The sequence below is a fragment of the Stegodyphus dumicola genome, chromosome X1 (genome assembly GCF_044657685.1).
Source record: "Stegodyphus dumicola isolate Sdum_Otavi_A_Nest chromosome X1, ASM4465768v1".
Lineage (NCBI taxonomy): Eukaryota > Metazoa > Arthropoda > Arachnida > Araneae > Eresidae > Stegodyphus > Stegodyphus dumicola.
In genome coordinates this window covers 116,555,159-116,569,930 of record NC_140780.1, presented here as the reverse complement: position 1 = coordinate 116,569,930, position 14,772 = coordinate 116,555,159, and the positions used below count along the sequence as shown (strand labels likewise).

At 35.1% G+C, this 14,772-nt stretch overlaps 1 protein-coding gene across 1 annotated transcript in view; it reads left to right on the top strand.

Annotated features, from left to right (window-relative positions):
- The window catches only part of LOC118189348 (glycine receptor subunit alpha-2-like), a 40,949-nt gene extending 27,143 nt beyond the window's left edge, over positions 1 to 13,806 (top strand). Inside the window, exons 7-9 of the mRNA XM_035359929.2 lie at positions 1,890 to 2,119; positions 2,736 to 2,864; positions 13,414 to 13,806. Coding sequence (XP_035215820.2) covers positions 1,890 to 2,119; positions 2,736 to 2,864; positions 13,414 to 13,677 — 623 coding nt within the window. The 3' untranslated portion in view covers positions 13,678 to 13,806. The remainder of the gene's footprint in view (positions 1 to 1,889; positions 2,120 to 2,735; positions 2,865 to 13,413) is intronic.
- Positions 13,807 to 14,772: the final 966 nt, after the last annotated feature.

Here is a 14,772-nt window from a genome sequence, read left to right as displayed (position 1 = left end):
TTAATTAAAGTATACGAAATTAAGCTTTTGTATCGGTACTCTAGAAATAATTTATCAAAGAAAATTATTAGGGCCGAATTATTCAAACAACAACGACAAAAAACATCACCATTCCCTCTTATGCGATTAAAATTATCTAAAATATTAATCAAAATTTGCTGGACCATGTTGCTAAATATTGCTACACACGCCACGTTTTGGACGCAAATTCCTACAGTATACCTATTACATTATAAAATCATAAATTTAGAAGCGTTGGCTTCAAATGCCATTCTCATTGATACTAAAATTTGTAATGAATGAAATTCAATTTTGCACAAGGGATTTTTTTACCGTTATTTAAGTGATATTTTTACCAGCCGTTTGAAAATGGTTTAAGTCATGTAATTCTGACAATGTTTATTCATTATCAATTTTACATATTTCGGATACTTTTCTCTGAAAGATTTTTAGCATAACAGGGGAAAAAATTCCCATTTAGAACTTTTACCTTACAGTACTCGTATTGAAGCATCTAAATCTCCCGTATTTTACTAACAGATGTCACGTGATCAAAACTATCATGTTTAGAAAGCTTACGTTTTTAATTCCTTTCTTAAATCGAAGCGATGCATATAATATTTATCCCTCAAAAGATATTTAGCCATGCATTGTTTTCGAAATACCATGTATAATTAGATATCATGAAGCATAAGCATCTCTAAAGAAAGCAGCACTTCGCGTATTACTTGATATACGCTTTTTACACTTGATAAAGAAAGAAAAATCTCTCTGCGGAGCAGACAGCTGGCGTTTCGATTTCGATTTAGACTTGGAGCATAAATATAAACACTTAAATATTTTATTTTCTCAATGAATATTTGTTCCCACCCTTGATATTCTGGTAAATATTTCAGATTATTAACTACGGCAAATTTTGTTCATTAAATCTTACATTTAATAAACGTATATAAAATTGAAAATTCTTATAATATCAACGGGAAAAATTCCTTATGCATAGCTGATGTTCTAAAGTAGCATAATTTATTAATAGCATGATGTAAACTAAATTAAGCTTAATTAAAGCTGTGAAAGTTTTATTTTCCGTTTTAAATATATTTAATAAAAAGAGAAAGCTCATGAAGTAACACTCTTCTGCTCTAAACATTATTTTCCAACCTAAATATAGGTGAGATTATTTTTAGAAATTCACAACATATCGTGTATGCTCTCATAGTGTCCACAATTTTTATAGAAACGTGTCGTGATTTTTCAGGTACATAGATCTTACAGTTCCTGAGCTCGATAATTTGCACATGTTCTTGTTCAGATATCTAAGGAAGGATAAAACACTTTTGAAAAACAAATCACGTAAAAAAGGACCAAAAAAAAACAGGCAATTAAATGGTTCATTTAGAATTCATACTCAGTTTGAATAGTTTTCTTTGCAAAAGGGTAGGAAGAATACGCATGTAGAAACAATTTTACAAACTATTTTTAAACGCGTTATCTAAAACACATTTTACTGCTTATATCATCACAAAAGCATACACTTTCATGGAAGCGAATTTATGGTTATCCAGAATCTGAAAAATGCCGTTATCTCCGTGCGGAGATAACACGAATTATTGTGTTTCTTTCTGAAAACTAAGCTGCGAACATTACACAAGTTAACATCTTTTCTTTTTATTTCTTCCTGAAAACCAAGCTGCGGAAATTAATATGAGTGACGAGATTACAAAAGCGTACACGATAATTATCCCCTTGCTTATCTTTTACTCTTCAATGTCTGAAAGGAGCTCTGTCACAAAACTCACTGCTGTTATAAAATTAATGATTGATTTTAAGTGAATCTTTGTTATCTTAAAAGTTGAATTTAGTGGCAGTTAATAATAATTGTTGTATTTCAGTGACATATTCAACGTTGTATGTGAATTTAACATTCGAGAGAGATCTTGCTCATCATTTGATTCAAGTGTTTACGCCAAGTGCTCTCATCGTCATGCTGTCATGGCTCTCTTTTTGGCTGGGTCTCGATGCAACTCCAGGTCGAATCACTTTATGCGTCACGAGTTTGCTTGCCCTTATAACGCAGTTTTCAAGCATTAGAAGAGATTTACCTCCCCTGTCTTATATTCATGTAAGAAAAATCGATAATTAGTATCTAAATAATTATATTAAAGTATGAAAAACGAAAGCACAGCTGTTTAAAATTGTTCGCTGTCGAAATATAAATGTACTAGTCTATCTAAGTAAGTATTATTTAAAACTTTCTTACCACAGGTCTGCAATGGACCTTATGGCAAAAAAACGTGGGGCATTTTTCAGTCCTCACAATTTTAGCCACTCAGTTGTTAATGGCTTAATTAAAGCACAAACTTCATTGTGATAGTAATCATTTTGCTTGCTTTTTGTTATTTTATATTTTCTAGAAAATCGGTGCTTCTCTTTATAACTGATTTTGAATAAGTTATCTATTGTAAATATGTTTCCTTTATCTGGCTGAATAGTTTTAAAAAGCAGCCGAAAACCGTGTATCTTATAGACAGATAAATGTGCGCATAAAATCCTTTCCGATTATTTTTATATGTGTCTTTACTTAAAAAAAATCACTATGAGATATTTAAGCCAATCAATTTTTATTAAAAACAATGTTCCATAAATTTTAAAAGAAGATAAACAGTTTAATATATTATTCCATTCATGTATAAGTAAATTTACAATAATGGCAGACTCATCCGTGTTTAATATTTCAGCGAGTTGATATATGGATGGTAACTTGTATGTGTTTCGTATTTGCAAGTCTGTTGGAATTTACTCTCCTCATTTATATGGAACGACAACAAAGAAGAACCACGTTAAAGAGTTCTGATGTCGTAGCAATGGTAAGAATAATATTTCTCTTCACCAGAAAACAAGAAAATTTCTATAGCATGCAAAATCTTCCTAAAACAGAAACAAATAAATGCAGATGCTATTTGCTTCGTCTTTACTTAATGAACATTTTGAGAAGAAATGCATTCTCTCTAATAAATAAATAAATAAATTTTATCTTCATCCTCTTGCATATATCTATCATAAATTCGTATTCATTAGTAGTACAGAATGAGCTATACAGGAAAATATTGGGTCGCAATTATATTTAAACTTACTTATCATATCCATCAGTCTATAATAATATGAAAATCCGTCCAAACATTTATAAATTCAAGGCTTTAGGCTTCTTCCACAAAATTATAACTAAAATTCTGTATGGACAAATAAATTAATAAGCGTCTATATTGTCAATAAACATTTACTACATTACACTCTTTGCAATCTAAATCTTTTATCCTCTATAGCTCTGAATTTTCTTATTTTCAATGATGCAATATAGTCATGCTGAGATACTTTCAATTTCACTCTTTTAACTATTATTTTTTCTATTCAGAATGTAAAAGAATACTGTAGGTGATTATTTTGAATCGCTTCGGGATATTTTATTGAACATTTGTACAAATATCATTGTTTTATCTGTAAATATTCTTCTTTGAATTAAAACCAAAAGAAGTCAAAAACTTTATTTGAGCCATAAAAATAGTATAGTATTAAAAATAGTACGACTAGGGCACTCATTTTTGTTTCTACTTTAAAACAGATCAAAATGAATTATCTTATTCTCTCTATATATTCCAGAAAATAATTCTTACATTTCAATACGCATTATCCTTATGCCTGCTTCTAACGTTTTCGTGCAAAGGAAGATAAGCGAGTGAAAAGAAGTCTTAAAAGGAAAACTAAATAATAATAATAATAATAATAATAATACTCATAACGACAGTAGTTTCAATGTACTGAGTCGTTCAAAAGCACTACGATTTTTTAGCGGCATTGGTTGAAAAATTATCTGTTTTCAACAAAGTAGTTTAAGTTTTGTTACACAAAGATTAATTAGGAACAGCAAAAGAACCTATTCCTGCGAATACAGAAAGCGTTATCGTGCGAAATAACAAAAATACACATTAATAAGAAATTATTCTTCATGAAAGTTTACCGTCTCATTCTACGTTGGACGTTGGATATGGTGTAATTATGTATGCATGGTCCTAAAAGTGTCCAGTCAGTTTAACAGCGAAACTTAATTTACTCATTGTTAATAAAGTTTCAAGTGAAATTTTATTACACTAATTACAGAAATGTTTTAATAAAAAGCAGTGATGAGTAGTTTAACAAATGTATACTTCCGCTTGCAAATAATGATTTAGGAAAGAAAAGTATTCAGTCTCTATCACATTAAAATGTAGTGTTCTGCTCCCCCTGCATTGCAACTAATACTTAGTTTCCCATCCTCTAGAAATTGTAGTGTATTAAGCACTGAAAAGGTTTTTAGTTTAGCTCCATTCTTCCGGGATGAGTTTCACTAAAAAATATTTATAAAAAAATATTTATATAGACAATGCTTCAGTTCAGTCCACAGATATTCTAGTCAATAAATGCACTTCTTACAATGAAAGATATTGAACTTCCCAGCTACAGTCAACGACTTTTAAGGATAGTCTAGTTTGAGACCCAAACAACAGGTGAAAAGCGTGGTATTAAGGAATCGGCCGCAATTTCTGGACCAGAGCTTTTGAAGTGGCACTCGCTCCTGCAATATTTGAAGCTGTAGATTGCAAACGTCATATCTTCGTGAAGTCTGAGGCATTCTACAATCAAGAGAGATCACGTACCTCATCATTAAATTGTAGATATCTCCGCGGCATCGTAATGGGGCGAAAAATTGCATGCAAGAAAAGTTGATGCATGTGCCATTACTTTCGGAAAGGAAGATATATTTCAAGTGGTGAAGGAAAGTTGCTAGATTTTAAAATGAGATAGCTTCTGCTTTAGTCACTTCTTTATATGCCAGTAAGTGATTTACGAGTCTCCGAAAACACCCTTCTGGAATCTGATGCATAGATACTAGCGAAATCATGCCACTTTTTCTTCCGTTTTATTACTTGTCTCAAGAGCCACGATAATTTGCTGCTCTTTGTTCGATGCTGTATTCTCGAGTAATTGGTGCTAAGGACTTTTGTTGCTCCGACAGGGTAAACAACTCTGTACAAAGTGCTTGTCAATGTAAGCTGGAGCATATTGTCTGCTAGATATTTCTGCAAAACTTCTGTTAATAATATTTGTACCAAAACATGAGGATTACAAGTCATTTGACTAATCGCACAACATACTACTTATTGTCCAGCCGCCCAGCCGATATAGTGGTTAGTGGCCCTGACAGCCGTAGAGATCCCGGTTTCGAATCTCCCGGAGAAGGCATGGTTGTACACGTCCGTCCCTTCGGTAGGAGGCCACCTATTAGGTGCTTCCATAATGTAATGGCCACCACTTCCAGTACTTGCAGTGGCGCAAGGCTGTTGGCTATTAAATAAAGCGCCTGGCCATTAAAAATACTCATTGTTCTATGACACTATTTGTTAGAGATTGAACATATCCGTACTTTGTATCACACTATCCAAGCAACAGTCAATGTTGTATGACGCCCATGCCACCTGCCGGTTATGCAGCTTATCATACAACGACCTTCTGGCTTGCAGGGACATTACAATTCTCGGTCTATAGCTACAAATATTGCCGGCGCATTCTACATTTTACGCCCTGTTCTGTAGGTTGCGACCGAATGCGAAATGCTACACTTTAGAGCTTTCTTTCTGTTTACATGTTTGATCACTCATTAAAGTATCAGGCGATTGTCGAAGGGAAGTCCTATAGCTTTCCTTGTTAGTCATGGGTTCTTATTTGACTTAAACGATTAAGACAAGCTTTGAGTTAATTTCGAGCAATGCGCAGAATGATATTTTCGTTTTCTTATAAAATACTTAGGATTATTGTACGCCGTAAAGCAACATTGTTTCTCATCGACAACCACTAACCCCTTAATAAAAGAATGTTTCTAATACCAAAACTGCTTCAATGCTTCAAAGCTGGTTGTTTGAAGCATATTTTAAAATTATGCTGCAGGTTTCTTACCTAGACGCTATCGTTCAGACACCTTTAAAATATAAAATATACGCTTGTCTCTAAAGATTCCAAAAGATTGCTGTATTGAAAATTTTCTCCGTCTTTTAAACGTAGTGTTTTCGAACAGAAGTCTTAATTTTTTAATTTTTATTTATTTATTTATGTGTTTTTCCCTATTTTTCCCAAGACCTTTATTACCTATTTACTTATCACATCTCTTACTCTTCAGAAATCGAAGCTGATGTTATCTGAAATATTATTATTGAAATTTATTGCATTTCCAAGAATATTTCCGTAGCAATGGTGCTTGGACATGTTTTACTAGAAACATCGAAAATTATCTTTCCCTGTGTGACGAATTGTGTGAGGTTTTTAAATCTAAATGACGATTTCTTTATTTTTTATTATGTTCTGCAAAGTGGAATGAGGTTTCGTTTCTAATTTTCCTTCGCGAATATCCCTTCTCGAATAAAGAAATAGCAGAGATCAGAAAACATTTGCTTCATCGTAATATTCCTTTAAATGAAAATATTTTGATGAAGTTAACTAAACACATTAAAGAAAAGTTGCATGCTACGAGGTCAGTACTTAAATACAGGTAATTAAAATGATTCCCCTCTCCATAAAATATCAAGCAATGAATAACAATATTAATTTCCTTATCTATGAAATGATACCATACTACTGTATACATATATATATGTATATGTATACCTACCGATGGGTGGGAAATGGTCACTCTACATAACCTACCCAGCCAAATTATGTTATATCATTCTTGTTGTTGCTCTAGTAATCTGACGGTTAGGCCGCCTTTCTACATTTTTTTTTATTTGGGAACGATTGTCCTTAATATTAATAAAACAAATACAAAGATACAGAAAATGATGTTGTGGTTGGTAACAAAGATTTGATGTTAGCGTGCTATAGCGTGATTAACATGCCACCATCTTTGCCAGGAGAGTTTACCTGTTACATTTAGTCTTCATTGTCTTGAATGTAGTTCTTAGCATTGATTCGTTTTATGATTGCAATAATGCCTTTTCGACTACAGTAGTCCATAAACTGTTTGTGAAGAGACCAGGAACTGTAGTCCGTCGTGAAGAACTGTCGTCTGAGATCGTCTGTCAGCGGGAAATTCATCAGGTAGTGAAGAGCGTCTGCGTCTTCGCCGCAAAGACCGCATATGCAATTTACCTCTTTGTTCTGGAAGCCTCAATGGTAAACTGGGAATTTCCCGTGGTTGGAACAGGATTGTATCAAAAAAGGGTTTCGAACAAATCTTGAAAGGGAAGGCATGGCAAAGATGTTGAAGGTGTGACAACCTGTATCTTCTTCTTGCCAGCATGTGAACCAATCTTCGAAAAAGAATGACCTGAGAAGTCTTTTTGCGGTTAATATGGAGAGGAAACCTCTTTGTCTATTGAATCCTTGGTGGCGGCTTCCTTAGCAAGTTCGTCTGCTCATTCTTTGCCTATTTGTCCCGTGTGGCCTGTTATCCAGTTTATCTTAATGTTAGCCGAGAGACTAAGCGTGGTGAAGACTTCCTTTAAGGCAGCGATGTGAGGCTGCTGGGCCGGCATTGAATTCAAGCCTTTTAACACGCACATGCTGTCTGTAAAGAGAGATGTTGGACTCTTGTCTTGTGTGCTTAGCCATAATGCTGCTTCTTTTAGGGCAAGTGACTCTGCTTGAAACACGGAGGCGTGATCGCTTAACCGGAAGTAGTCGTAGTGAATCTCTTTGTTGTCGTAGAAAACTGAGAAGGCTGCGCTGATTTGCCCCGAAATCTTAGAGCCGTCTGTGAAAATTTCCCTATGGACACCTATTGGTGGTGGTGTGAACCAGGGAAGGACAGAGGAATCTGCCGGTTGGAGTCTGGAAGGAGACGTGATCTCTAGGCAAGCATGAGATAGCAAAAGATCTCCATTTTGAAAGAAGTCTTCTTTATAGTAAAGTAATCTATAGATGGACCTCTCTAGGTCTCCTTTGAGTGGGTGGGAAAAGGAAACGGGAGTTGGGTATGCCAGCATCATACTCATGACTCACCAAAAAGAAAGGGGCCCTAAAAAGCTGGCTGATATTTTCAGCATTCTCTGAAAACAGCATTTTCCAGGCAGAATTGTATGCTATTGAACAGGCACTCACGTTCTGCTGTGAAAATAATGCAAACGACATACAGAAACGTACAGACTACCAACTAGCAATATTCGCTCTCAAGAATAGAAAACATAAATCCAGAATAATTCAAGACATTTTAGACATTACAGCATCCCACCTTGAGCTCAAGCCCCGGATTACTTGGGTAAAAGCTCATTTGGGCAATTTCTAGCGGGAAGCAATTTCTATCAATATTACTTAGCCAAAATCCCATTTATACTACAATCTGAAACGAATTCAAGAAGCAATTGGGCATCAGGAATGAATCAGTTGGAACACAGAAAGACACCTTTTCACATTTATCCCCAAAATCAGTCTCGGATCATCAAGCTCAAATCCCATTTGATTAACTGGTTTGTAATAGGTCATGGTCCCTTCCCCACATACTTCTTTCAGAGCAACTTTGCCCTCTCAGATGACTCTACACGTGGTGAAGGAAGGAATCCGACACATTATTTCACACGCATTCCATTGACAAACAAATGGCATATTAAACTCCTTGAAAATAATATATGGTCTTAGCATGCACTCAAGACGAAAGAATTAATGAGAAAAATCGAGACAATAATATCCTTCCTATTTAAGAGAGAAGTCAATCTCTGCAGAGTATTCTGAATTAAGCGGAGAATATCATCCCTCCTGCTAACAAGCTGAAACTACACCAGAAAGGTGAAATTTGCTAGATTTCTTCTTAAACAACAAGTACAGCTAACCGTAAACGTCAGGTGACTGCAGAACACTGGGAACTTAAAGCAGCTAGCAGTATATATTCAAGCTTCATATAAGGAATTATGTGTTCCTTCGTAATAATATGTAGAACTTCTATAAGCTCAGTAACTTGTCTAAATACGTGAAGCAAATCAGTATAAAATGTATTGTACATAGATCAAATTAATGCCAATAATAGCATACATAGTTTATTTAAATGTAGTATCCTGTGACTAATAAGCTTCCGTAAAATTTCCGGGTGCATGTCCTTGTAAAATAATATCGGAGATAGCATCTGAATTTGTATGAGCCTGGGACACCAGCTGCGAGTAAATAATTGGAAGCAGTACAACAGCCTTCAGACTTACCTCAACTGAACATATCTTCCAAAGTGAAAATGCATAAGGCACTGTATCATTAGGGGGTTCCAACCTTTTATCTAACAGCTAAGTATGTAGGAATCTCGTCAACAGGTAAGCGAATAATCGCTTTAATTCAGAAACAGAAACGTAAAATCAAGAAGGGTTAATTACTCTTTATTTCTCAAAATAAGAACTTACAGTCGGCTCCTTCTCACACCGTACAGCAAAGCCTCCACTTGGGCTTGAACTCAAAATAATAAGAAGTAAAACTTAACTAATGCTTAACTAAAAAGACATAGCCGAAGCTATCAAGATTTCTAAATAGTTGGCCTCTAAATATCAAATAAGTTGGCAAAGCTATCAAGGGCCTGAAGTACGGCCGAGCGTAGTAATAGCTTAGAAAGAGAAAGGCGAACCCGCGCTAGTCAGAAACTCTGGCTCTTTAACGAAGTCAGTGGAACTTCGTCTTAAATACCGCTCTTACTCATTTGTATTAAACGCGATTCTAAAAGCACATTCTGGTAAGAAACTGTAAGCAGAAATTAGAAGGGACAGGAAAGTAGCTTTAGGTAAAGATAACTGTTAAAAACCTTAGGATAAACCTTACATCATTACGCAAACTATCTCACTGTATTATTATTGCACTACTATTTTCTGCTAAATTAATGCGTTTCAGTCAGCTAGTGCAGACGGAGAATACCAACATCACCGATGGGAAAAATTGGGTGTCCTCTGCACTTCAATCTCAACCTGAAGTTAACTAAAATGAAAGTTTATTAATATTAAAGAAATCTTCATCACGATCTCAATTACAGTGATGTGAGAATGGCATTCATTCACATCATCATGTCCTGGACGCATACTTCTGAAAGCTCAGTTCTCATCACTGCTCGTTTTATGCAAATCTTTAGCGTGATTTGCTATGCTGTATCCCGAATATCGCTGAAAAGAATTTTCCAAGAAAGCACGTCACTCGCTTTTTTTCTAGTTACGTAATGCATTTAGGTTTTAATTGAATTCTAAATTTGTGTAAATTGTTAATATGTTCTTATTTCGGGCAAAATGTTACACTTAATCCAGTTAAATATATTAATGGATTTTAAAAATCCCGCAATAATTTAACCAAGAGCAGACTTCAGTACTATTAACATATGCTCTAAAATATATTGTGAATTATATTGTATCTATGAATATACATATAGCTTTAGACTTTCAAGATCTTACTTTATTTTCATTTAAATTTTCGTGTTTTTCGAATAGTACACTTTATCTGTACGCTTATAGACCATAAAAAATACATAGGTTGGCTTTCAAATATAAGGCACATGAAATCAAATCCAATGTAATATTTAAAATTCTGCATATATTTACTACTCATTTTACATGAAAATAATTAAATGAGTTATTTCTAAGTATTGTAATACAAAATATTGCATTAAAAATTTTTGGAAGTTTCAGATGCTTACTTCTCACATAGTACAATCCTAAAAAACTCATGTAAAAGTAAATATGTAATGCAAACTTTTAGTTTACTCATTTTGAAACTTATAGAAGCTTCACATCTGTGAGCCATCTCTTCAATCAGCCAGTCCAAAGCAGCAGAGGGCAATGATTACAATTCTAATAAAAGGATACTGAAGAAATAGTGGGAGGGAACAACAAAAGACAGTATTTCCAAAGACCGTCTTAAAAATTTCCGAGCGGATTTGTATCACCAGGATACTAACCATAGCATCCATTCAATAGTGTAGCTATCACGGTAGTACTCCACAATCTACTGTTCATATGAACGAGAGATGTCATTGCTTAGTAAAATTCTGGACCAACTAGACATTTTTAATACCTCATAATAAACCAATTGCAAAATTTCTTCCTTCAGTATACATGAAATGGTGTCTTCCAAAATAAAAATGATTTGTGAAATGAAATTTCATAGTATTGTACTCACTGCAGTTCTGTATACAGATTTCTTTTTAACTTTATTTAAATGATAATATATATTAAGTTTTCTAATAACGATAACATACACTGCTGGCCACCCAAATTGCAACACCAAGAAAGACAAAAGATATCACAACAAAATTTATTTAGTAGATAACATGTTGACCAAGTATCAAATGCTTAAATTTATAGACTTCTGTGAAGCGTGGTTCCTTCCAGAATCAGTAGCCAGAGTAGCCGCCATTGTTGAAGATCACCACTGCCACACGCCTCGGCATTGATTCAAAGAGACTTTGGATGTGTTCTTGGGGTACAGCAGACCAAGCAGTTTCCCCACGTTGCCAATGTTGATCTGGTGTGGCAGCTTGGGATGTAATCTGGGTCAATCGTTCAGCAACCATGGAACACATGTTTCCTATCGGTGAGAGATCCGGACAGGAAAGCAGTTCAATCTGGCAATTGATGAAGAAACCTTGGACAATGCGTGCCACGTGTGGTCGCTCATTATCCTGTTGAAATATGGCTGTGGGCAAGCCCGGAAGGTAAGGAAGGACAAGTGGCTCCAACACCTCGGAGATGTAGCGATGGATGTTTAAAGTACCGGCAATACGTATTAGAGGAGTGCGAGAGTGATATCCGATATCGCCCCATACCATAGTACCCGGTGCAGGACCAGTGTGGCGGTGCATAACGCAGCTGTTCAGCATCCTCTCTCCACGGTGTCTCCAGACTCGAATCCGACCATCGTGGTGTTGCAGACAGAAGCGTGACTCGTCAGTAATGACAATTTCATTTCATTCTGCCGTCCACATCCTTCTTTCATCGCACCATTGCCGGCGGAGACATCTGTGGTTCTGCGTCAAGGGTAGACGAAGCAATGGACGTCTTGCGGACAGACCACTCTGCTGTAAACGGTGTCGAATAGTACGCGCAGATACTGGATGATGCGTTACAGACTGAATGTGCTGTGCTATGGTTCGTGATGTGACTGAGCGATCCGTCACTGCCATGCGCACAATATTCCTGTCATCACGTGAAATGGTACACTGAGGTGGATGCGATCGAACACGTCGGTCCGTCGTACCATTCTGCATCCAACGGTCACATATCCGCATTACAGTTGTTTGGTTTCGTCCAACACGACTACCAATTTCCTTGAAAGGTAATCCACACTCTCGGTAGGCCACTATCCTTCCTCTATCGAATTCAGATACTTGATCAAACGGTGATCGCTGTTTACTACGATGCATAATTGATCGTTTTTTTTTTTTTTTTTGAAAAAACCACAAGAAAAACACAACTGCCGAACTTGAAATCGTCGAAAACTCCAAGCATTAAATTGCACTTTGAAGTGGCGCAACAGACGCGCGCTGATGTGCGTCTGCTCTGAAATTCTAATCATTTGCATATCTCACTTCCGCTAATGCCTGTTGAAAATTTCATGCTATTTGCATGCTTCCTTCAGGGTGTTGCATTTATGGTGGCCAGCATAAATGCAATAATAGTGTAATTATCAGTATGGTATAGAAAATCTGCGGGCCCCTGTAGTGATCGTAATGTGGGTCTTTAAGTATGATATAAGAAAATAAGAAATAAAAATCAAGTTGATAATTAATCATTAGCAAGTAACGCATACTTGTTGAAAATTTAAAAAGTGTTCTTTTTAACAAACATTAGAATTTGGTGGCCCAAATTTAAACTGGCTCAAACATAAACTGGATATACATAATAACTTGACGCATTTAACTATAAAAAGCAAATTTTAAGCAGTGCATACAATTCTTACGAAACTAATGTTTCTACCTGTAACTATTTTAACTTGTATTTTTAAGTTTATTTTTATTTGTTAATTATTTAACTTATGAGCTTTGCACATGAAAGGTCCGAAGCAAGCTTCTGCAGGTTTTATTAAAAAAAAAGTGCTCGATATGTACGCTTTGAAAGAACCGGAACTGGGAGTTTGTATTGGTTCTCCCTATTACTCTACGACTCTGATAATAATTAGTATACTGTGCTAAATATACGTGGTACAAACTGTCGTATAATAATGTGCGGTCAACTATAGCATTCCATACAGTTCCGTCTGATGTTCAAGCATTCAAAATTGTTAGAAATTTATGCGATTTTAAATGCAACGTCACATTAGGAATCTTAGTATTATAGAACTTGTGCGTTTTAGTATTAAGAAATAGGTATCAGTTTGATAATTTGATATATCAATTTGAGTATGACCTTTCTCCCACTTTTAACTTTATTTTCTTTTTAGGAAGCAAACAGCAGTAATATCACGAAGCTTCATGATATGAAGAACGTGAAGGATAAAACTGTTCTCCAGAACTGCCCGTGTAAGACGCTGCCTGTGAGAAAAGGTACGTTGTGGAGTTCTGCAGATCCCTCCTTCGTTTCCTATGGACACCTGCAAAGAATTCGAGATTGGGCTCAAGCTATCGATAAAGCATCACGGTTTCTTTTTCCCTTAGCCTTTCTACTTTTCAACGCATTCTACTGGCCAATTCTTTTGAGTAGATGAATATTTTATGTTCTCATATTAAACGATTCAATTATTGTATCACTTTATAAAATTATTACTTCTTATGCAATGTAAAGCATTTGTAATCCTTTGTAATTAAATCTAAAAATTAAAAGCTGGAAAAAATTAGAAGCATTTTGAAATTTTCGTCTGAAATTCTTTTGCATAGTACCTATTACTGTTAACTCAAAGTTAATTTACGCTATTATGCACACTACTAAATGTTTTATTGAATTTGTGTCAGGGATTTTTCCGATCTTTTGACAATAATTACAATTCAAATTTCTAGGTGCTTTTCCATGTGAAAGAGTTCAGAGTTCTACGTTTTAAAATAAGAAAGTTTCTTAGAGATACAGCAGGTTTCTTGGCTTCTAACTTCTTTCATAATTTAAACGTTGATCAGTTCAGAATTACAAAATCTTCAACACTATGCGTTAAATAACTGCTTACAAGAAAAATGCGTGGCCACTAATTGGACTAAATGAAAATACAGTATTAATTTATTACAAAAAAATGTTCCTAATATAAAGAAATAACTCAAAAAAGTAATCAAATAAACATAAATGCTTTGAAAAATTTACAGCAATATTTATGATATACATTTAAAAAGTTCCTTCTGCCCTCAAGAATGTAACTTTTTTCTGGCATCAGCCCGCAAGTTTTTAAGAAACTGATACCACTAAACTAAAAAAGGCAGCTCGCTCTATATTCCAGTTTCGACACTTGAATGTATTAACTTTTCGAGCTTTTACTTTTGCGTAACATAAATACAGGACTATTTCCCTTAAAAAATCATGAGCAAAGGCATCCCTTCCGACAAAGAGAAGATAGCCCTAATTTATTTTTCCATAATTTAATAATCCATTCCGATGTCTCTCTCCAGTTTACCTGATTATTTTTCTTTTTTCGCTATTTGTGTACAGTGGACATACACTCAGTACTCTGGAATGAGAAAAATCCCGATTCTGAAACTGAAAGACCCATGCGTCGCGGATATATTATTCGCCCGCAACCAATGGTAATTAAATCACGAAATTTACCCTTCATGTGACTTTTAGAATTTCCGAGATAGGGCTACGTTTTCAGCTATACACC